This window comes from Chrysemys picta, chromosome 12 (genome assembly GCF_011386835.1).
Source record: "Chrysemys picta bellii isolate R12L10 chromosome 12, ASM1138683v2, whole genome shotgun sequence".
NCBI lineage: Eukaryota > Metazoa > Chordata > Testudines > Emydidae > Chrysemys > Chrysemys picta.
In genome coordinates this window covers 1,256,265-1,278,827 of record NC_088802.1, presented here as the reverse complement: position 1 = coordinate 1,278,827, position 22,563 = coordinate 1,256,265, and the positions used below count along the sequence as shown (strand labels likewise).

General features: G+C 64.1%; 1 protein-coding gene across 1 annotated transcript in view; it reads right to left on the bottom strand.

The window, feature by feature from the left end:
- The window catches only part of LOC101950626 (tenascin-X), a 76,850-nt gene extending 54,746 nt beyond the window's left edge, over positions 1 to 22,104 (bottom strand). The window contains 13 exon segments of the mRNA XM_065563080.1: positions 299 to 592; positions 2,454 to 2,747; positions 4,337 to 4,630; positions 6,262 to 6,543; positions 8,021 to 8,311; positions 10,052 to 10,384; positions 10,836 to 11,573; positions 12,551 to 12,826; positions 13,066 to 13,219; positions 13,556 to 13,668; positions 15,691 to 16,263; positions 16,678 to 17,123; positions 21,652 to 22,104. Of these exon segments, the coding sequence (XP_065419152.1) occupies positions 299 to 592; positions 2,454 to 2,747; positions 4,337 to 4,630; positions 6,262 to 6,543; positions 8,021 to 8,311; positions 10,052 to 10,384; positions 10,836 to 11,573; positions 12,551 to 12,826; positions 13,066 to 13,219; positions 13,556 to 13,668; positions 15,691 to 16,263; positions 16,678 to 17,098 (4,063 nt within the window). The 5' untranslated portion in view covers positions 17,099 to 17,123; positions 21,652 to 22,104.
- Positions 22,105 to 22,563: the final 459 nt, after the last annotated feature.

Genomic DNA, 22,563 nt, shown 5'->3' with positions numbered 1-22,563 from the left:
TCTCTTCATCCATCTGTTCCCATACACATCATTCCATTCACTCAACCTGCCCCACGCACACCAATCCAGCTGTCTGACTGTCTATCCATTCATTCATCCATCCATCCATCCATCCATCCACCCATCCCTATCTACTCCCATCTCTATCCATTGAATGGCCGGCAATCTGGTTGTGGATGCAGGACTCTTGGAAGCATCTTCTTCAGAACGTCCTGGGCCAGTGTTCGGCATCCATGTCACACTGGAAAGCAAAGGGGGCGGGAGGGGAAGGAGCTGCACCCCTGGAGCAGCCGCTGACCTGTGACGATGTCGGTGGAGACGGGGCCGAGGCGCTTGCGGCCGGAGATGCCGTAGAGGTTGAACTTGTATCTGTGGGAGGGAGCCAGGTTGGTTACAGTGACCGTGCGGGATCCCCCGTCCATGGGCAGCGCCTGGAGTTTGCCCTCCACGTCCTTGTACTGGAGGAGGAAGGAGTCAAAGTCCCCGGTCTGGACGGTCCAGGAGAGCAGAGTGGAGTTGTGGGTGACATCAGAGGCCGAGAGCTCCCCCAGGCTGGGCTGGAAGGTGAGTTCCTGCACCCGTGGCTCCTTGGCTGGAACAAAGAGGCGGGTTAGGGCATGGCTGGATTAGGGTGGCTGACCAGGTCCTTGGGGGGCCGGGCAGTTCCTGCCCAGAGGGGATCAGCAGAGAAGATTAGTGGGACGAGGGCGCAGGGAGCCCCAGAGACCAGCCCCAGGACAGAGCTGCATCCTGCCGTGGGAAGGAGAGCTGGGGACACACAAATAGACCGGCCATGTCTGCAAAGAGGATCCCACATTCCCAGGTTCCCCATGGCCATCACACCCCCCTGGAGGGGTCGGCCCAGATCAACCGGCACAAACCTCAGGGAGAGTTGGGCTGAGAGAGGATGGATCAAAGAACAAATGAGAGGGAAAGAGAAGGGCGTGAACTAAAGTCACCAACGTCAATGGATAGATCCCCATTGACACCCACCCATCCCCAACCACTCCTCCATCCATCCCTGTACGCACCCATCCATCCACCTGTCCAAGCATGCATCACCACCCCCAACCCACCCATTGTTGCTGCTGGAGCCACCTGGCAGAAGAGTTACACATACACATCTACCCGTGCATCCCCCAAAACACCCATCCACCCCCATCCATATCGGCCCACCCTTCCATCTGTCCATCCCGCCATACACCCCCATCCATATCTACCCACCCTTCCATCTGTCCATCCATCCATCCACCCCCATACATATCTACCCACCCTTCCGTCAGTCCGTCCATTCATCCACTCCCATACATATCTACCCACCCTTCCATCTGTCCATCCATCCATCCATCCCCATACATATCTACCCACCCTTCCATCTGTCCATCCCGCCATACACCCCCATACATATCTACCCACCCTTCCATCTGTCCATCCATCCATCCATCCATCCCCATACATATCTACCCACCCTCCATCTGTCCATCCATCCATCCACCCCCATACATATCTACCCACCCTTCCATCTGTCCATCCATTCATCCACCCCCATACATATCTGCCCACCCTTCCGTCAGTCCGTCCATGCATCCACCCCCATACATATCTACCCACCCTTCCATCTGTCCATCCATTCATCCACCCCCATACATATCTACCCACCCTTCCGTCAGTCCGTCCATGCATCCACCCCCATACATATCTACCCACCCTTCCATCTGTCCATCCATCCATCCATCCACCCCCATACATATCTGCCCACCCTTCCGTATGTCCATCCCGCCATACATCCCCATACATATCTACCCACACTTCCATCTGTCCATCCATCCATCCATCCATCCATCCATCCATCCATCCCATATATATCTTCCCACCCTCCATCTGTCCATCCATCCATCCACCCCCATACATATCTACCCACCCTTCTGTCTTTACATCAATTCGTCCACCCCCATACATATCTACCCACCCTTCGGTCTGTCCATCTACCGGCCCCCATGAATGTCTACTGAGCCTTCTGTCCATCCATTCATCCATCCCCATATATATCTGCACACCTGCCTGTTCATCCATCCCCATACACATCCATTCCTCTATGTACTCATCGATGACCATCCCCTCCATCCATCCATTCACTCCTTTAGACACCCATCCATGTACCTATCTCTTCATCCATCAGTTCCCATACACATCATTCCATTCACTCAACCTGCCCCATGCACACCGATCCAGCTGTCTGTCTGTCTATGCATACATACGGACATACATACGTACACCCATGACCATCCCTTCTCCTATCTATCCATTGAATGGCCAGCAATCTGGTTGTGGATGCAGGACTCTTGGAAGCATCTTCTTCAGAACGTCCTGGGCCAGTGTTCGGCATCCATGTCACACTGGAAAGCAAAGGGGGCGGGAGGGGAAGGAGCTGCACCCCTGGAGCAGCCGCTGACCTGTGACGATGTCGGTGGAGACGGGGCCGAAGCGCTTGCGGCCGGAGATGCCGTAGAGGTTGAACTTGTATCTGTGGGAGGGAGCCAGGTTGGTTACAGTGACCGTGCGGGATCCCCCGTCCATGGGCAGCGCCTGGAGTTTGCCCTCCGCGTCCTTGTACTGGAGGAGGAAGGAGTCAAAATCCCCGGTCTGGACGGTCCAGGAGAGCAGAGTGGATTTGTGGGTGACGTCAGAGGCCGAGAGCTCCCCCAGGCTGGGCTGGAAGGTGAGTTCCTGCACCCGCGGCTCCTTGGCTGGAACAAAGAGGCGGGTTAGGGCATGGCTGGATTAGGGTGGCTGACCAGGTCCTTGGGGGGCCGGGCAGTTCCTGCCCAGAGGGGATCAGCAGAGAAGATTAGTGGGACGAGGGCGCAGGAAGCCCCAGAGACCAGCCCCAGGACAGAGCTGCATCCTGCTGTGGGAAGGAGAGCTGGGGACACACAAATGGACCGTCCATGTCTGCAAAGAGAATCCCACATTCCCAGGTTCCCCGTGGCCATCACACCTCCCTGGAGGGGTCGGCCCAGATCAACTGGCACAAACCTCAGTGAGAGTTGGGCTGAGAGAGGATGGATCGAAGAACAAATGAGAGGGAAAGAGAAGGGCATGAACTAAAGTCACCAACATCAATGGATAGATCCCCATTGACACCCACCCATCCCCAACCACTCCTCCATCTATCCCTGTACGCACCCATCCATCCACCTGTCCAAGCATGCATCACCACCCCCAACCCACCCATTGTTCTGCTGCTGGCAGAAGAGTTACACATACACATCTACCCATGCATTCCCCAAAACACCCATCCACCCCCATCCATATCTGCCCACCCTTCCATCTGTCCATCCCGCCATACACCCCCATCCATATCTACCCACCCTTCCATCTGTCCATCCATCCATCCACCCCCATACATATCTACCCACCCTCCATCTGCCCATCCATCCATCCACCCCCATACATATCTACCCACCTTTCTGTCTGTCCATCCATTCATCCACCCCCATACATATCTGCCCACCCTTCCGTCTGTCCATCTTGCCATACACCCCCATACATATCTACCCACCCTTCCATCTGTCCATCCATCCATCCATCCACCCCCATATATATCTACCCACCCTCCATCTGTCCATCCATCCATCCACCCCCATACACATCTACCCACCCTTCTGTCTGTCCATCTATCCATCCACCCCATACATATCTACCCACCCTTCCATCTGTCCCTCCATACATCCACCCCCATACATAACTACCCACCCGTCCGTCTGTCCATCCATACATCCACTCCCATTCATATCTACCCACCCTTCTGTCTGTACATCAATTCGTTCACCCTCATACATATCTACCCACCCTTCGGTCTGTCCATCTACCGACCCCCATGCATGTCTACTGAGCCTTCTGTCCATCCATTCATCCATCCCCATATATATCTGCACACCTGCCTGTTCATCCATCCCCATACACATCCATTCCTCTATGTACTCATCGATGACCATCCCCTCCATCCATCCATTCACTCCTTTAGACACCCATCCATGTACCTATCTCTTCATCCATCAGTTCCCATACACATCATTCCATTCACTCAACCTGCCCCATGCACACCGATCCAGCTGTCTGTCTGTCTATGCATACATACGGACATACATACGTACACCCATGACCATCCATTCTCCTATCTATCCATTGAATGGCCGGCAATCTGGTTGTGGATGCAGGACTCTTGGAAGCATCTTCTTCAGAACGTCCTGGGCCAGTGTTCGGCATCCATGTCACACTGGAAAGCAAAGGGGGCGGGAGGGGAAGGAGCTGCGCCCCTGGAGCAGCCGCTGACCTGTGACGATGTCGGTGGAGACGGGGCCGAGGCGCTTGCGGCCGGAGATGCCGTAGAGGTTGAACTTGTATCTGTGGGAGGGAGCCAGGTTGGTTACAGTGACCGTGCGGGATCCCCCGTCCATGGGCAGCGCCTGGAGTTTGCCCTCCACGTCCTTGTACTGGAGGAGGAAGGAGTCAAAGTCCCCGGTCTGGACGGTCCAGGAGAGCAGAGTGGAGTTGTGGGTGACATCAGAGGCCGAGAGCTCCCCCAGGCTGGGCTGGAAGGTGAGTTCCTGCACCCGCGGCTCCTTGGCTGGATCAAAGAGGCGGGTTAGGGCATGGCTGGATTAGGGTGGCTGACCAGGTCCTTGGGGGGCCAGGCAGTCCCTGCCCAGACGGGTTCAGCAGGGAAGATTAGTGGGACGAGGGCGCAGGGAGCCCCAGAGACCAGCCCCAGGACAGAGCTGCATCTGCTGCTGGGAAGTAGAGCTGGGGACACACAAATGGACCGGCCATGTCTGCAAAGAGGATCCCACATTCCCCGTGGCCATCACACCCCCCTGGAGGGGTTGGCCCAGATCAACCGGCACAAACCTCAGGGAGAGTTGGGCTGAGAGAGGATGGAACGAAGAACAAACGAGAGGGAAAGAGAAGGGCATGAACTAAAGTCACCAACGTCAATGGATAGATCCCCATTGACACCCACCCATCTCCAACCACTCCTCCATCCATCCCTGTACGCACCCATCCATCCACCTGTCCAAGCATGCATCACCACCCCCAACCCACCCATTGTTGCTACTGGAGCCACCTGGCAAAAGTGTTACACATACACATCTACCCGTGCATTCCCCAAAACACCCATCCACCCCCATCCATATCTACCCACCCTTCCATCCATCCATCCATCCCCATACATATCTGCCCACCCTTCCGTCTGTCCATCCATACATCCACCCCCATACATATCTACCCACCCTTCCATCTGTCTGTCCATACATCCACCCTCATACATATCCATCCACCCTTCCTTCTGTCCATCCATACATCCACCCCATACATATCTACCCACCATTCCGTCTGTCCATCCATACATCCACCCCCATACATGTCTAACCACCCTTCCGTCTGTCCATCCATACATGCACCCCCATACATATCTACCCACCCTTCCGTCTGTCCATCCCTCCATCCTCCCCCATACATATCTACCCACCCTTCCGTCTGTCCATCCATCCATCCACCCCAATACATATCTACCCACCCTTCCATCTGTCCATCAATTCATCCACCCCCATACATATCTAACCATCCTTTCATCCCTCTGTCCATCCAACCACCCCCATACATAGCTATGCACCCTACCATCTGTCCGTCCATCCATCCACTCCCAGACTTCCATCAGTCCATCCATCCATCCACCCATGTAGACATCCATCCATGTACCTAACTGTTCATCCATCTGTTCCCATACACATTAATCCTTTTACCCAACCTGTCCCATGCACATTGATCCAGCTGTCTGTCTGTCTATCCATCCATACATCCACCCATCCCTATCTACTCTCTTCTCTCTGCCCATTGAATGGCCAGCAGTCTAGTTGTGGATGGATGGACGGACGGATGGATGAACGGACAGATGGATGGACGGATGGGTGGATGGACGGATGGATGGACAGACAGATGGATGGACGGATGGGTGGATGGACGGATGGATGGACAGACAGGTGAATGGATGAATGGATAGATGGACGCTCTCGTCCCTCTGCACTGCTTCCACACTCCAGTCCTTGCTGCCTTCACTTCTTTGCTCGTCCTCCTCTCTCATTTCCTTGGAAGCATCTTCTTGGGAAAGTCCCAGCCCAGTGGTCGGTGTCCCCACCACACTGCAAAGCAAAAGGGGCAGGAGGGAAAGGGGCTGGTGCCCCGGGTCCAGCTGCTGACCTGTGACAGTGTCGGTGGAGACGGGCCCGAGGCGCTTGCGGCCGGAGATGCCGTAGAGGTTGAACTTGTATCTTTGGGAGGGGGCCAGATTGGTAACGGTGACTGTGCGGGATCCTCCATCCACGGGCAGTGCCTGGAGTTTGCCCTCCGCGTCCTTGTAGTGGAGGAGGAAGGAATCGAAGTCCCCGGCCTGGACGGTCCAGGAGAGCAGGGCGGAGTTGTGGGTGACCTCTGAGGCCGAGAGCTCCCCTAGGCTGGGCTGGGCGCCGGGTTCTGCTGGCGCTGGCAGGGAGAGGGCAGGAGAGATGGTCCCATCAGTTCTGGGTCAGGGTGGGGCCAAGGGTGTGGGGTGGGGGAAGGGTATTCGAGATGCCGTGGGGGGCAGTATTGCACCGAACCATCCCCAGGGTCTGAGGTTGGGGAGAGCAGTGAGGGGAGATCGCTGTGTGTATCTGCCCCTCATCTCTTTGCCATCTTTCCCATGCCATCGCTTCGGTTGTCTCCCTCCCATTGCTGCCGTTAACAATTCATCCCTTTTCCTTTCCCCCGCCACGCTCCCCACCGCCTGTCAGTGCCCGTCTTTCCGTCAGGCTCCGCCGTTCCCTGCCACACTTCCTTGTCTGTGTCTCCTTCTTCTGTTTTCCTATGGGGCCTGCTCCTTGCTCCCTCCCCTGCCTGGGTTTCTCCCCACCCCCCGCCCCCAACACACTCTATCCATCACATGCCCACCCCGACATTCCCACCCCGTCCACCCCTAGCCCCCACCCCCATGAGGAGACATGTCACCAGACATGCTCCAGGGGGGCTGCAGGTGGGTACGGGGGGAGGGATAGGGGAGGCTGCATGTGTGGTGTGCCTAGGTGTATGGGGGGGCGGCAGCTCGCTTTGCGCCTCCCATCCAGGGATCCACCGGACCTGGCAGACAATTGTTATTTCAAACACCCTTGGCAAAGACTCCCAGCTGTCTCACCGCCACACTGCTTGGGGGGGTGGGGGTTGGGAAAGGGAGCCAGAACACCTGGGTTCTCTCCCAGCTCTGGGAGGGGAGTGGGGGCTGGTGGGTCAGAGCAGGGGGGGCTGGGAGCCAGGACGCCTGGGTTCTCTCCCAGCTCTGGGAGGGGAGTGGGGGATGGTGGGTGGAGCAGGGAGGGCTGGGAGCCAGAACACCTGGGTTCTCTCCCAGCTCTGGGAGAGGAATGGGGGCTGGTGGGTTAGAGCAGGGGGGCTGGGAGCCAGGACGCCTGGGTTCTCTCCCCAACTCTGGGAGGGGAGTGGGGTCTGGTGGGTGAGAGCAGGGGAGGCTGGGAGCCAGGACTCCTGGGTTCTCTCCCCGGCTCTGGGAGGGGAGTGGGGGCTGGTGGTTAGAGCAGGGGGGGCTGGGAGCCAGGACTCCTGGGTTCTCTCCCCGGCTCTGGGAAGAGAGTGGGGTCTGGTGGGTTAGAGCAGGGGGGGCTGGGAGCCAGGACTCCTGGGTTCTCTCCCCGGCTCTGGGAAGAGAGTGGGGTCTGGTGGGTTAGAGCAGGGGGGCTGGGAGCCAGAACTCCTGGGTTCTCTCCCCAGCTCTGGGAGGGGAGTGGGGGCTGGTGGGTTAGAGCGGGGGGGCTGGGAGCCAGGACTCCTGGTCGCTGCCCCCTAACACTGTGGAAGGAAAGCAGGCTGGTAGGCAAGTGCCGAGCTGGGCAGGGGACACAGGAGGGGGCAGTTGGCGCCCCCCGGCTGGCAGGGAGCTGAGGCATGAGCCACGCAGGGGGAGTGGTACCTGTCCGGACTCTGGCTCTGAGTGGGGGTGAGAGCTGGCCGCGGTGCACCCCGTACAGCGTGACATTGTACTCGGTGCCAGGCCGCAGCCCCCCAACGCGGGTCGCCCGCTGGTCCGCCGGCACCTCAGCCTCCCGGGGCCCCATGCGCCCGGCCGCATCTTCGTAGCGCAGCAGGAAGGACTGGAACAGGCCCTTCCGCGCCCTCCACTGCAGCCCAAACCCATCGCTGGTCACGTTCCTGACTCCCAGGGCCCCCAGCTCGCTTGGCCCGGGGCCCCCGTCAAGGGGTGCTGCAAGAGAGAGAGGGCGTAACGCCGCGGTCAGGGTGCCTGGGCTCTCTGGGAGGGGGGTGTGACGTTAGTGATATAATCTGGGACCGTACAGATCATTGTTGCAACCAAGGTCCTGTAGTGGCACCAAATCTTGTATAAAGGGGGTCAAATGGGGTGTCTAGGACAAGGTGATGGTTTACTGGTTATGATTATGCTGTCTATATGTGTGTATCAGTTTTGTAGTCGAAGTTATGAATATTGGCTCTATACTGTCTGTATGGCAAACTTATGCTATGCTTCTGGGTGACATCCCAGACAAGCTGGGATTAGCTCTGCCTAGCCTGCTTGATGGCCCATTAAGGACCATCAGCTATACAATGGACCCATTGAGAGAAGGCAGATACGCCTTGTAACTCAGTAAAGTATGCAGGGACTGGCCCATGTGACTCCAGACTCCATTTTGCTGTAATTTTCCACAGTAAGAACAAAGAGGTGATCTTACACCTGGAAAAGACTATATAAGGCTAATGCCTCATCTCCATCTGGTCTTCAATCCTGCTTCTTACCTCTGGAGGAACTTTGCTACAAGCTGAAGCTCTGAACAAAGGACTGAGGACCCATCCCAGCGGGGGATGTATTCCAGAGACTTGATTTGAACCTGCAGTTTATTCCATCGCTGCTGCAAGCCTGAACCAAGAACTTTGCCATTACTGTATGGAATTGATTCCATTTAACCAATTCTAACTCTCATCTCTATCTTTTTCCTTTTATGAATAAACCTTTAGATTTTAGATTCTAAAGGATTGGCAACAGCGTGATTTGTGGGTAAGATCTGATTTGTATATTGACCTGGGTCTGGGGCTTGGTCCTTTGGGATCAGGAGAACCTTTTTCTTTTACTGGGGTATTGGTTTTCAGAACCATTTGTCCCCATAACGAGTGGCACTGGTGGTAATACTGGGAAACTGGAGTGTCTAAGGAGATTGCTTGTGAGACTTGCGGTTAGCCAGTGGGGTGAGACCGAAGTCTTAGTCTGGCTGGTTTGGTTTGCCTTAGAGGTGGAAAAAACCCCAGCCTTGGGCTGTAACTGCCCTATTCGAGCAATCTATCCTGAGTTGGCGCTCTCAGTTGGGTTCCGCCAGAACCGCATTGTCACAGGGGTCTGATGGTTAGAGCAGGGGGCTGGGAGCCAGGACTCCTGGGTTCTCTCTCTAGCTCTGGGAGAGGAGTGGGGGCTGGTGGGTTAGAACAGGGGGGGCTGGGAGCCAGGACTCCTGGGTTCTCTCCCCAGCTCTGGGAGGGGAGTGGGGGCTGATGGTTAGAGCAGGGGGCTGGGAGCCAGGACTCCTGGGTTCTCTCTCTAGCTCTGGGAGAGGAGTGGGGGCTGGTGGGTTAGAACGGGGGGGGCTGGGAGCCAGGACTCCGGGGTTCTATCTCTAGCTCTGGGAGGGGAGTGGGGGCTAGTGGGTAGAGTGGGGGGGCAGCTAGGAGCCAGGACTCCTGGGTTCTCTCCCCAGCTCTGGGAGGGGAGTGGGGGCTAGTGGGTAGAGTGGGGGGGCAGCTAGGAGCCAGGACTCCTGGGTTCTCTCCCCAGCTCTGGGAGGGGAGTGGGGGCTAGTGGGTAGAGTGGGGGGGCAGCTAGGAGCCAGGACTCCTGGGTTCTCCAAGGCGTCCATATAGCCCTGCAAAGACTGTCTGTAAGGCTGGGTGCAGGATCCCGCGGAGGAAGGCTGGCTGGAGGAAGGGGCGAGGGTGTTACCTGTCGACACGCTGGTGGTGATGGGCTCTGAGATGGTCCCGTCAGGTGCCACCCCCCGCAGCTCCACCTCGTATTCGGTGCCGGGGCTCAGCTGGGTGACGATCACACTCCTCTTCCCCCCAGGCACCTGGGTCTGCCCGGGGGGCACCCGGGAGCCGGGCTCCCGGTACCGCAGCAGGAAGTGCTGGAAGGTGCCAGTCGTCGCCGTCCAGGTGACGCGGAACCGGTCGGGGGCGACGTCTGTCACGACCAGGTCCCCTGGGGGTGGCCCAGGGTGGGAGAAGCTGGGCGTGGGGGGCTCTGGGGGCTGCTCGGTGCCAGATGCCTCTGGAGCTGGGGGGAGGGCATGAAAGGGTGAAAGGGAGCTCCCTAGAGGGGACAGGTCCCATGCCCCATTCCCCACCCCCCTGAGCCAGCCAGTCCCTGCCCTGGGGCCAGATGGGAGCCAGTGCCCCCTAGAGGGGACAGGCCCCTGCCCCATTCCCCGCTGAGTCCGTGGCATGGGGCCTGTAGTGGGTGGAAGCCAAACCAGCTGCAGAAGAAATGAGGGGTTAATGCCACAGGAGAGAGGGAGGGAAGGGGACGGAGGGAGCGGGGTGGAGTCGACCCGTCCGATGGCCATGCCAGGCCCGTGGGCAGAAGCCAGCAGCCTGTGGGAGAGAGGAGGGCAGAACCGAGGGGGTTAGCGCCAGCGGGTGCATCGGTGAACAGCCAAGGCGGGGGCGTGGCTGGTTACTGAGCCAGAGGAGGCGAGCCCCCCGCGTCAGACCCCGCCCAGCGCTACCTGTGGAGGTGACAAAGGAATAGGACCTGGACAGCCGACCCTGGACCAGGTGGTGGATCTCCACCTGGTAGGTGGTGCCGGGCGCCAGGCCGTGGAGCCGAACTACCGCGGCGTCGCCGGGAACCGCCAGCTCCCTCGCTCCTCCGCCGTCGCCCGCCCGCCAGTAGCGGACCACCACGCGCTCCGCGTGGCCACGCATGCCCTCCAGCGAGACCACAATGGCGCCGGGTGAGCGGGCCACCACCGCTGGCTTGGCGTGGCCCCTGGGCCCCGTGTCCAAGTCAGGGGAGCCCTCCGAGAAGACGCCGCCCTCCTTCCCGGCTATCTGGAAGCGGCCGGCGGGCCCCTTGGTGGGTGCCATGGCCCCGAGCTCCTTCGAATGCTGGCCCAGCCCCACGTAGACCATCTCCTGTTCCTCCCGGGACTTCCTCTGCACCAGATAGAGGTAGATGGTCTTGGCCACGGTGGCGATGGTTTGGTTGCCGCGGAGCGGGTAGCGTGTGGCGCGGAGGTAACTTTCCAGGCGCTGCAGCAGGGTCCCGTTGTACCGGGACAGCTTGGCCGTCAGGTTCTGCGCCATGGTCCGGAAGAAGAGCTGGCTGGGGAGCGAGGAGGCGTTGGCCGGGGTGGGCCGGGAGCCTGGCTTCCCCGCGGGGCCAGGCGGCCGGAGACGGGGCACTGGGAGGCGCGTGGGCTCTGGGTGCAGCCGGCCAGGCGGGGGCAGGGTGGGCATCGGCGCTGCCAGGAGCAAATATTGGTGCAATTAGGGGATCCCATTCCTTGCCCCTCTGGGCCAGCCTGTCCCCCACCCTGGGGTGGATCAGAGCCGGTGCCCCCTAGAGGGGAAAGGCCCCTGCCCCATTCCCCACCCCCCTAAGCCAGCCAGTCCCTGCCCTGGGGGAGACGGCACCCCCTGGAGGGGAAATGCCCCGTATTCCCCGTCCGGTGCCTGTGAGCTAGCTGCGAAGAAGAGAGAAGGGAAGAGAACTGGGTTAGTCCGACCCCCCGCGTGGCTCCGTGACCTGCGGATCCTAAATGGATGGGGAGACAGGTGGTGAGTCGGGGGTGGGTGGGAGAGGGAGGCGCTGGATCCGACTGGGCTCCCGGGCAGCCCCACTTTGGACAGAACGAACAAATCACTCGCTGTGGGAGAGAGGGAAAGAAAAACCCTGAGCAGAAGAGTGGGGAGAAGAGAATTAGAAACGTCTGGCTCCCTTATAGATGCACGGATGGACAGATGATGGACGACCAACTGGGAAGACGACTGGATGGATGGACGGATGGACGGACAGACAGATGGATGGACGGACGCACAGATGGACGGATGGACAGGTGGACGGACGGATGGACAGGTGGACGGACGGATGGATGGACGGACAGGTGGACAGACGGACGGACAGATGGATGGACGGACGGACATGTGGACGGACAGATGGATGGATGGATGGATGGATGGATAGGTGGACGGACGGATGGACAGGTGGACGGACGGATGGATGGACGGACAGGTGGACAGACGGACGGACAGATGGACGCACAGATGGATGGATGGATGGATGGACGCTCTTGTCTCTCCGCACTGCTCCCACACCAGTCCTTGCTGATTTCCCTCCTTTGCTCGTCCTCCTCTCTCATTTCCTTCTTCCCCATCTCCCTCCCCTCCCCATCCCCTCCTGCCCCCGCCCCGCCCCTCTCCCCGGGCCCGTGGGACCCACCGGTGGTGGCGCTGGTGCTGGCGGGAGGGCTCTGCTCGGGGCCGCGGTGGGCGGTCAGGGTGAGGGTGTACTGGGTGGTGCTGCGGAGGCCAGTCAGGGTGAAGGTGGTGCGGTCGGGGGGCAGGGTCAGGCGGGTGGGGGGCTCGGTGCTGTCCCGCCCCACTGGGCCGTAGCGCAGGGTGTATCCGTCGGGCTGGGCAGCCGGGGGCTCCCAGCGCAGGCTCAGCGAGGTGTCCGTGGCCCCCGTGGGGCGCAGATCACGGGGCGCGTCGATCCCTGGGGGGGAAGACGGGTGAGAGTGGGGAAGGGGGGCCCCGCCCCAGAGAACCCCCCTGTTTCCTAAACTTCCCCCTAAGTTCCCCCTCCCCGCACAGGGCCCCCATGCCAAAGAGCCCCCCAGTAACAGCTCCCCTGGGCTCCCATCACAGCCCCCAAACCTCCTGCCCCCCAGCGCCCCCCGGGACCCCCAGCGCTCCCCCCAGCAGCCCCACAGCTGCGTCCCTCCCGCCACCTACGGGTGCGGACGCTCTGGGTGGTGGGGGGCCCGAGGCGCTGGTCCCGCTGGGCTCGGACGGTGACGCTGAATTCCCGGCCTGGGCCCAGCCCCGAGCGCTCGAAGGACGTGGCCGAGCCGGGCAGCTGCAGGGACACGGCGCCCTCGGGGTCACCCTGGGGGGAGAGAAAGAGGGGGTCAGGGGCTGGGGGACCCGCCCTCCCACCCTCTCAGGCACCTCCCCTTCCCAGGCCCCCAAACCACAGGGTCACGGCGCCGCTGGGGGTCAGACGGGTCAGGGGATGGGGGACCCCCCAGCTCTGTCTGCATCCCCCACCCCCACCTGACCCTCCCACCTTCCTTCCAATGCCCCCTCCCAGAAGTGAGGTTCCCCAGGGTGGGGGGCCAAGGGGTCACACCCCTCCTTCCCCACTGACATCCCCTGCCCTCCAGGGCCCAGATCCAGGACCAGCCCCCGTGATTGACACCCCCCCTCCCCGGGACCCCATTACCGTGGGAACGAGGTGAATTTCATATCCATCCACGTGGATCTTGGGGCGAGTCCACTGCAGGCGGAAGGAGCCCTCGTCCCGGCGCCCCACGCGCAGCGTCACAGCCGGGATCTCTGCGGGGGCACAGGGGTGAGCGCCCCGAACCCATTCCCTGCCCCCAGCCAGCCAGACCCCACCCTGGGGCAGGCACCCCTAGATGGGACAGGCCCCGAACCCCTTCCCTGCCTCCAGCCAGCCAGACCCCCACCCTGGGGCGGGCACCCCTAGAGGGGACAGGCCCCGAACCCCTTCCCTGCCCCCCGGAACCAGCCAGACCCCCGCCCTGGGGCTGGCACCCCTAGAGGAGACAGGTCCCGTGTCCCATTCCCTGCCCCTCTGAACCAGCCAGACCCCCGCCCTGGGGCGGGCACCCCAGACGGGACAGGTCCCGTGTCCCATTCCCTGCCCCCCAAGCCAGCCGCCCCCCGTCCCCGCCACGTAGAGGGAAAAGGCCCCATGTCCTGGTCCCCGCCCAGGGCCTCCCCTCTCCAACCAGCCAAGCCTTTGATCTCGGTCCCGTCCGGGGCGGGGATGGAAAGCAAACACCGTGGGGAACAAGCGCGGCTCAGATCCCGGCCCCCCCGGCCCCGCGCCCCCCGGCCGGGATGAATGGGGCCGATTCTATAGGGGAACCGGAGCCGGAGGGGGCGCGGTGCCAAGGCTGATCTTGGCCAGCCCGGCTGCGGGGCGGGCGGCTCCTAACAGGGGGTCTCTGTGCCCTGGGACGGGACGTCCCAGCCAAGGGGGGCACCAGCTCCCATATAGATCTGGGGGGGAGCTCCCACCCCTTGGCCGTGGGTCAGGAGAGGATTAGGCAGCACAAAGGCCCTTCAGCTCGGAGCTCAGCACTGCCCCACATGGGGGGGGGGGGGGGGGGGCAAGGACGGCCCCCACCCACACCCACCTCAGGGATGGATGCCCAGGGATGTGGGGAGCAGCCACAGAGGGGGATTGTGGGTAGGGCGGTTGGGGAGGCCCAGAGCACTGTGGGTATGGTGGCCGGGGCAGCCCAGGGCATTGTGGGTAGGGGTGGCCGGGGTGGCGCAGGGCATTGTGGGTAGGGCAGTTGGGGAGGCCCAGGGCATTGTGGGTAGGGTGGCTGGGGTGGCGCAGGGCATTGTGGGTAGGGCAGTTGGGGAGGCCCAGGGCATTGTGGGTAGGGGTGGCCGGGGTGGCGCAGGGCATTGTGGGTAGGGTGGCTGGGGTGGCGCAGGGCATTGTGGGTAGGGTGGCGGGGGCGGCGCAGGGCATTGTGGGTAGGGTAGCTGGGGCGGTGCAGGGCATTGTGGGTAGGGTGGCTGGGGCGGCGCAGGGCATTGTGGGTAGGGTGGCCGGGGCGGTGCAGGGCATTGTGGGTAGGGTGGCTGGGGTGGCGCAGGGCATTGTGGGTAGGGTGGCCGGGGCGGCGCAGGGCATTGTGGGTAGGGTGGCCCGGGCGGCGCAGGGCATTGTGGGTAGGGTGGCTGGGGCGGTGCAGGGCATTGTGGGCAGGGTGGCTGGGGCGGTGCAGGGCATTGTGGGTAGGGCACTTGGGGAGGCGCAGGGCATTGTGGGTAGGGTAGCTGGGGCGGTGCAGGGCATTGTGGGTAGGGTAGCTGGGGTGGCGCAGGGCATTGTGGGTAGGGTGGCTGGGGCGGTGCAGGGCATTGTGGGTAGGGTGGCTGGGGCGGTGCAGGGCATTGTGGGTAGGGTAGCTGGGGCGGCGCAGGGCATTGTGGGTAGGGTGGCGGGGGTGGCGCAGGGCATTGTGGGTAGGGTGGCTGGGGCGGCGCAGGGCATTGTGGGTAGGGTGGCTGGGGCGGTGCAGGGCATTGTGGGTAGGGTGGCCCGGGCGGTGCAGGGCATTGTGGGTAGGGTAGCTGGGGCGGTGCAGGGCATTGTGGGTAGGGTGGCTGGGGTGGCGCAGGGCATTGTGGGTAGGGTGGCTGGGGCGGTGCAGGGCATTGTGGGTAGGGTAGCTGGGGCGGCGCAGGGCATTGTGGGTAGGGTGGCTGGGGCGGCGCAGGGCATTGTGGGTAGGGTGGCCGGGGCGGCGCAGGGCATTGTGGGTAGGGTGGCTGGGGCGGCGCAGGGCATTGTGGGTAGGGTGGCCGTACCTATGGTGCAGTCCTCGCCGGCGTAGCCGTCCTGGCAGTGGCACTCCCCGTGCCGGCACTCCCCGTGCCCCCCGCAATCCCCGGGGCAGGCGGGCTGGCTGCAGTCGGGCCCGGCGTAGCCGCGGTGGCAGGCGCACACCCCGTTCTTCAGGCAGCGCCCGTGCCCACTGCAATCGGCGGGGCAGGCCCGGGTGCCGCAGTCCGGGCCGGCGTAGCCGGGTCTGCAGAGGCAGCGCCCGCCCTGGCAGCGCCCGCGCCCGTGGCAGTCCCCGGGGCAGTCAGGCGTCTCGCAGGCCGGCCCCGAGTAGCCGGGGAAACAGAGGCAGCGCCCGGCCTGGCAGCGGCCCTGGTCGTTGCAGTCGTCGGCGCAGACGGGCGTCTGGCAGCGGGCGCCGGCGAAGCCGGGGGGGCAGACGCAGCGTCCGGCCACGCACTCGCCCCGCCCTCCGCACCCCCCTGGGCACTGCGGCTCCGCGCAGGTGGGGCCACCCCAGCCCGGCTGGCACACGCAGCCACAGGTGGCCTGGTCGAAGGTGCCGTGCTGGCCGCAGAGGCTCTGGGTGTCCGTCTGGCCTGCGGCGGGGAGGGAAGGAGATGCGGCCGGGGTCAAACTGCAACCTGCCTGCCACCCACTGGGGGGCGCTGCCTGCCCCAGCCCTGCCCCCCCACCCCTGGCCCCGCCCCTTGGCATATTCCTCGCTCCCCCCCTTTTTGACACCCTCCCTGCTCCTTTGGCCCCGCCTCTCTCTGTTGCCCCTCCCACTGCTCCACCCTCCCCCCCGCTTCAGGTCCCCACCCCTTTCTATGGCCCCGCCCCATCCCACACTGGCTCTGCCCCTTTTTGACACCCGGCCCCCTCCTCTGACTCTGCCCAATATCGCTCCCTCCCTGCCTCTTCCCCGTGCTCCCCCCCGTGTCCCCACCCCCTCCCCATGTCCCCCCTCCTGATGGCCCCACCCCCGGTTCCCGTCAGCCCCCCACTCTGACCTGTGCCAGCCTGGGCGGCGGTGGAGGAGGGGCAGCAGCCCTTGGCCCCACACTGCTCCCGCAGCGCCTGGACCTGGGCCTCCAGCGCCCGCAGCCGGCTCAGCGCCTCCCGCAGGGCCCCGCCGTCGCCCCCCCCCTCGCAGTCGCAGGCCGGGGGGGGCAGGTTGATGCGGTGGGTGAAGACCACCTGCTCGTCCCCTTCAAGCGTGTGCTCGTAGAGCTGGGGGGGCTGCAGCTGGCTGTGGGGGGCCAGCACCTCCTGCGGGGACTCGGGCCCCGCCCCCCCAACCCCCTCACCCGCCCCCCGGCGGATGCTGTAGATGTGGGAGAAGACGGTGGCGTTGGCGGGGGCCCGGCGGGGGTGGAGGGGAGGCCCCCCCTGCACCAGCAGCAGCAGGGACAACAGCAACCAGGGCCCCATGGCGCGGCCGGAGGCGGGCGCAGACCTGGGGGGGGAAGGCAGTTAGTGACGGGGGCACAGAGACCCCCAGGGACCCCCGAAGACCCCCCACGAGACCCTTCCCCTCTAGCGCCCAATTCACACTCTGGCCAGAAACCAACCGCATGGGTCCAGGAGTCACAGGGGGAGAAACAACCAACCCACAAGCAAACCGCAACCAAATCCAGTCCTGGGACCCCCGGCACGGAGACAGGGCCCCCCAGCCACCCCCCGGCTCCCGGGACCCCCGGCACGGAGACAGGGCCCCCCAGCCACCCCCCAGCTCCCAGGACCCCCGGCACGGAGACAGGGCCCCCCAGCCACCCCCCGGCTCCCAGGACCCCCGGCACGGAGACAGGGCCCCCCAGCCACCCCCCGGCTCCCGGGACCCCCGGCACGGAGACAGGGCCCCCCAGCCACCCCCCAGCTCCCGGGACCCCTGGCACGGAGACAGGGCCCCCCAGCCACCCCCCAGCTCCTGGGACCCCTGACACCAAGACATGCTCCCCCCCCAGCCACCCCCAGCCCCTGAGACAGCCTCCCTCCCCCGGTATCTCCCAGCCCCTGGGACCCCCGGCACGGAGACAGGGCCCCCCAGCCACCCCCCAGCTCCTGGGACCCCTGGCACCAAGACACGCCCCCCCCCCCGCCACCCCCCAGCTCCTGGGACCCCCGGCACGGAGACAGGGCCCCCCAGCCACCTCCCAGCTCCTGGGAACCCTGGCACCAAGACACGCCCTCCTCAGCCACCCCCCAGCCCCTTAGACAGCCTCCCTCCCCCGCTATCTCCCAGCCCCTGGGACCCCCGGCACCAAGACACGATGCCCCCACCCTCACTATCTCCCAGCTCCTGGGACCCCCCCCCCGGTATCTCCCAGCTCCTGGGACCCCCCCCGGTATCTCCCAGCTCCTGGGACCCCCCCCCGGTATCTCCCAGCCGCCGGCACCGAGACAGCCCACCCCCGCTATTGCCCAGCCCCGTGATCCGGAGGCAGGGGCCGCAGCAGGACAGGTCCCCGTGGGATGCCAGGCCCAGGGTTGGGGTCGGGGGCTGTGCTGGGGGGCAGCAGGGCCAGGATCCGGTGCTGGGATCCCAGGGCAGCCGGAGCTGCCTGGCTGTGGGGCAGGTGCAGGGACCCCACTGCCCCGCGGTGCCGGCTCCCGCAATAACAACCCGGATTCATGCTGCAAAAATGTGTCTGGAGCCGGGCCGGGGGAACGGGGCCAAGAGCGGAGCTTGGCGGGGAGCCGGGGGGAGCCGGGCGTGAGCGATACGAGCCGGGGTAGCAGAGAGTGCAGACATGTCCCATGCTGGGACGGAGCCGCGTGGGGACCCCGGGACACGGCCCCGCCCCCCCCATCTCCCAGCCCCCAGGACCCATGGCCCCGTCCCCCCCACGTCCCAGCCCCCGGGACCCCCGTCCCCAAGACACGTCCCAGCTCCAGGACCCCTGGCACCAGACCAAGCCCTGTCCTGCCTGTGCTATCCCAGCCCCCGGGACCCCCCGACCATTAAGAAATAGCTGGTTTAAGAAGAGTGGCCTTTGCGTTCTGGACTCCTGGGAGGGGAGTGGGGTCTAGTGGTTAGAGTGGGGTGGGGGCTGGGAACCAGGACGCCTCGGTTCTAGGGCCATTCTGTGCCTCAGTTTCCCCTCCCCATAATGAGAATATTGTTGGCCAGGCTGTGGGTTTCTGCGGCCAAGCTGCTGGCCGTTCACACACAACCCGGCCTTCCTGAGCTCTGCACAAACCCCTGGGGCTTGTTATTTTTACAGCTGTGGTCCTAGATCCTCCCGGCTTTCCAATAACTGCTCGGACTTCCCCTGCGCTCCCCCGGGGGCTGCTGCTTCTTGGGCCTTGTACATCCCTCACTGCTCCTTTCATGTTCCTGCAACCGCCAGAGCCGGGGAGAGAACCCAGGAGTCCTGGCTCCCAGCCCGCCCCTGCTCTAACCACTAGGCCTCACTCCTCTCCCAGAGCCGGGAGAGAACCCAGGAGTCCTGGCTCCCAGCCCGCCCCCGCTCTAACCCACCAGCCCCCACTCCCCTCCCAGAGCCGGGAGAGAACCCAGGAGTCCTGGCTCCCAGCCTCCCTTGCTCTAACCACCAGCCCCCCTGCTCTAACCACTAGACCCCACTCCCCACCCAGACTCTGGGGGGCGCTGAGATGGGGGTCCAGCCCTGCCCCTGGGTCTCCTCCCTCCTGCATCCCCCTGGTGGCATGGGGGAGCGGCTGGGGGGCAGACTGGGGGTGATGTGGGGTGCGCGGCCCCAGCAGCACTGGGAGAAGATCCCAGCAGTTTCCGACTCCAGCCTGACTCCCTCCCCGGCAAGTAGCTGACAGCCGGGAAAATTCCTGCGTGAGGAGATAAGGGTCCCACCCAGAACCCAGCCTGGCCTGGCTGCGGGGGCGGGAGATGGGGGTTGGGGGGACTGGCTGGCTCGGGGGGCAGGGAATGGGGCCGTGCCTGTCCCCTCTGGGGGGCGCCGGCTCCCATCCGACCCCAGGCAGGGACTGGCTGGCTCGGGGGGCAGGGAATGGGCCAGGGGCCTGACCCCTCTGGGGGGCGCCGGCTCCCACCCGGCCCCAGGACAGGGACTGGCTCAGCAGTGGGCATGGGGGGACATGGGGCCTTCCCCCCCTGCGGAGCCAGGACTCATCACCATCTGCCCCCCGTGTCTTCGGCCTCCCGGCCGGGTCTCTACTCATCTGTGGGACCCACCAACCCACCCGCCTGGGCACCCTCCCGCCCCGCAACCCCAGCACACACAGGCCTCTGTCCTCCCACCTGCAGCCCCCTCCCCCAGGGCGCTGGCTCCCCCCACACTCCCTACCACTCTCCATTCCCCACCCCAATATTCTCACCCCCCAAACCCTAAACTGGGGGCGCGGTGCCACCGACAGGGCTGTGCTGGGACCGGAAGGTCATCAGGCCAGAGGGGGAGGGGGCACCAGCGGTGGGGGCTACAGAGGTGGGGGAGATACAGGAGTTTAGTGGGGGGGCTCCGTGGGGGTTGCTGGGGACTAGCCCCCCAGCACCTGCCTTTGCTCTGGGGGTGGGGTGACAGGGTGGGGGGTGGGTCAGTGCTGGGAGTGGGGGCGGGGCTACCAATGGGTCATTCCCTGTGGCACCCGGCTCCCCAACTTCATCATGTAGCACCGGCCCCCTCAATGCACCCCCCGCCCTCCCCCCATCACTGGATCCAGCTGTCTCCATCCCTCCCTCCATCCCTCCCTGCACCCCTTGCCCTCCCTCCATCCCTTCATCCATCCCTCCCTCCTCCATCCCCCCACCTCCCTCCATCATGGGATCCAGCCGTCTCCCTCCCTCCATCCCTCCCTCCCTTCATCCATCCCTCCATCCCTATCTCCTTCCTCCATCCATCCCTCCCTCCATCCTTCCCTCCCTCTCTCTGTCCCTGCATCCCCCCGCCCTCCCTCCATCACTGGATCCAGCCGTCTCCCTCCCTCCATCCCTCCCTCCGTCCCTTCATCCATCTCTCCCTTCCTCTCTCTGTCCCTGCATCCCCCTTCACTCCCCCCATCACTGGATCCAGCCGTCTCCCTCCCTCCATCCCTCCCTCCGTCCCTTCATCCATCCCTCCATCCATATCTCCTTCCTCCATCCATCCTTCCCTATCTCCATCCCTCCATCCATCCTTCCCTCCCTCTCTCTGTCCCTTCATCCCTCCCTCCATCCTTCCCTATCTCCATCCCTCCCTCATCCCTCCCTCCATCCTTCCCTATCTCCATCCTCCATCCCTCCATCCTCCATCCATCCCTCCATCCATCCCTATCTCCATCCACCATCCCTCTATCCCTACCTCCCTTCATCTTCATCCTTCCTTCTATCCATCCCTCCCTCCATCCCTATCTCCTTCCTCCATCCATCCCTCCCTATCTCCATCCCTTCCTCCGTCCCTTCATCCATCCCTCCATCCCTCTCCTTCCTCCATCCATCCTTCCCTATCTCCATCCCTCCATCCTTCCCTATCTCCATCCACCATCCATCTGTCCCTATCTCCCTTCATCTTCATCCTTCCTTCTATCCATCCCTCCCTCCATCCCTTCATCCATTCCTCCATCCCTATCTCCTTCCTCCATCCATCCCTCCCTCCGTCCCTTCATCCATCCCTCCATTCCTATCTCCTTCCTCCATCCATCCCTCCCTATCTCCATCCCTCCCTCCGTCCCTTCATCCATCCCTCCATCCCTATCTCCATCCACCATCCATCCGTCCCTACCTCCCTTCATCCTCATCCTTCCTTCTATCCATCCCTCCCTCCATCCCGCCATCCATCCTGCATCCTCCACCCATCCTTCTACCCACCCATCCCTCTGTATCCACCTCCCCCCGCGCCGCTCTCCGTCCATCCACTTCTCTCTCCCCCCTTCCCCCAGCTGCTGCGGGGCCCGGGGAGCCTCTCTCGGGCACTTTCCAAACTCCCTGCACCCCCCGCCGCCCCACCTGCGATCCCAGCCCCTCCCCCTCGCCCCACCTGCTGCCCCCTCGGTGCCAGCCCGTGGGGCCCTACCTGGGAGCGGGGCGGCGGCTGCAGGGGAGAAGCTGCGCTCCGGGGTCTCTGCGCTGCGCTCCGGGCTGGGGGCTCCGCTGCGCTCCGGGGTCTCTGCGCTGCGCTCCGGGCTGGGGGCTCCGCTGCGCTCCGGGGTCTCTGCGCTGCGCTCCGGGCTGGGGGCTCCGCTGCGCTCCGGGGTCTGCGCTGCGCTCCGGGGTCTGCGCTGCGCTCCCGGGCTGGGGGCTCCGCTGCGCTCCGGGGTCTCTGCGCTGCGCTCCGGGCTGGGGGCTCCGCTGCTCTCCGGGGTCTGCGCTGCGCTCCCGGGTCTCTGCGCTGCGCTCCGGGCTGGGGGCTCCGCTGCGCTCCCGGCTCTGCGCTGCGCTCGGGTCTGTCCGCGCCGCGCTCTGCGCCCCGGGGCCGGGCCGGGCCGGGCTGGTGGCGGGGGCGGGGGCGGGTGTGGCCGGGGCTGGCCGCTCTCACTTTCATACAGACGGTTCGTCCCTCGCTCCCTGCGCTGGGGGGGCGGCGGGGGGGGTGATGTCATGGCCGGGCCGGGCCGGGTCAGGGACCTCCCGAACCTGCCCCGCCCCGCCCGCCCCACCCCGCGCGGTCCCGCTCCGAGCGCCTCACCCCGGCTCGGCCCGGCCGGGACCCCCCCCCGCCCTTCTCCTGTCTCCCACCTGGGCCCAGCCCGGGCAGGGGCTGGGGGGGGACGTGACCCCTGCCAGGCGGCTCCGGGCCTCCCCTCCCCCAGCACAAGTGGGGCCAATACGAGCCATGTCGGTCCCCACCGGGTCTCTCCAGCCCCCCCCAGAGCAGCCCCCCACCCCCAGAGCAGCTCCCTTCCCCCCCACGAGACACCCACCCCGGGGCCTTTCTCCCCCCTGCCACCTCTCGGGTCCGGCTCGGTCCGGGGGGCAGGGCACAGCC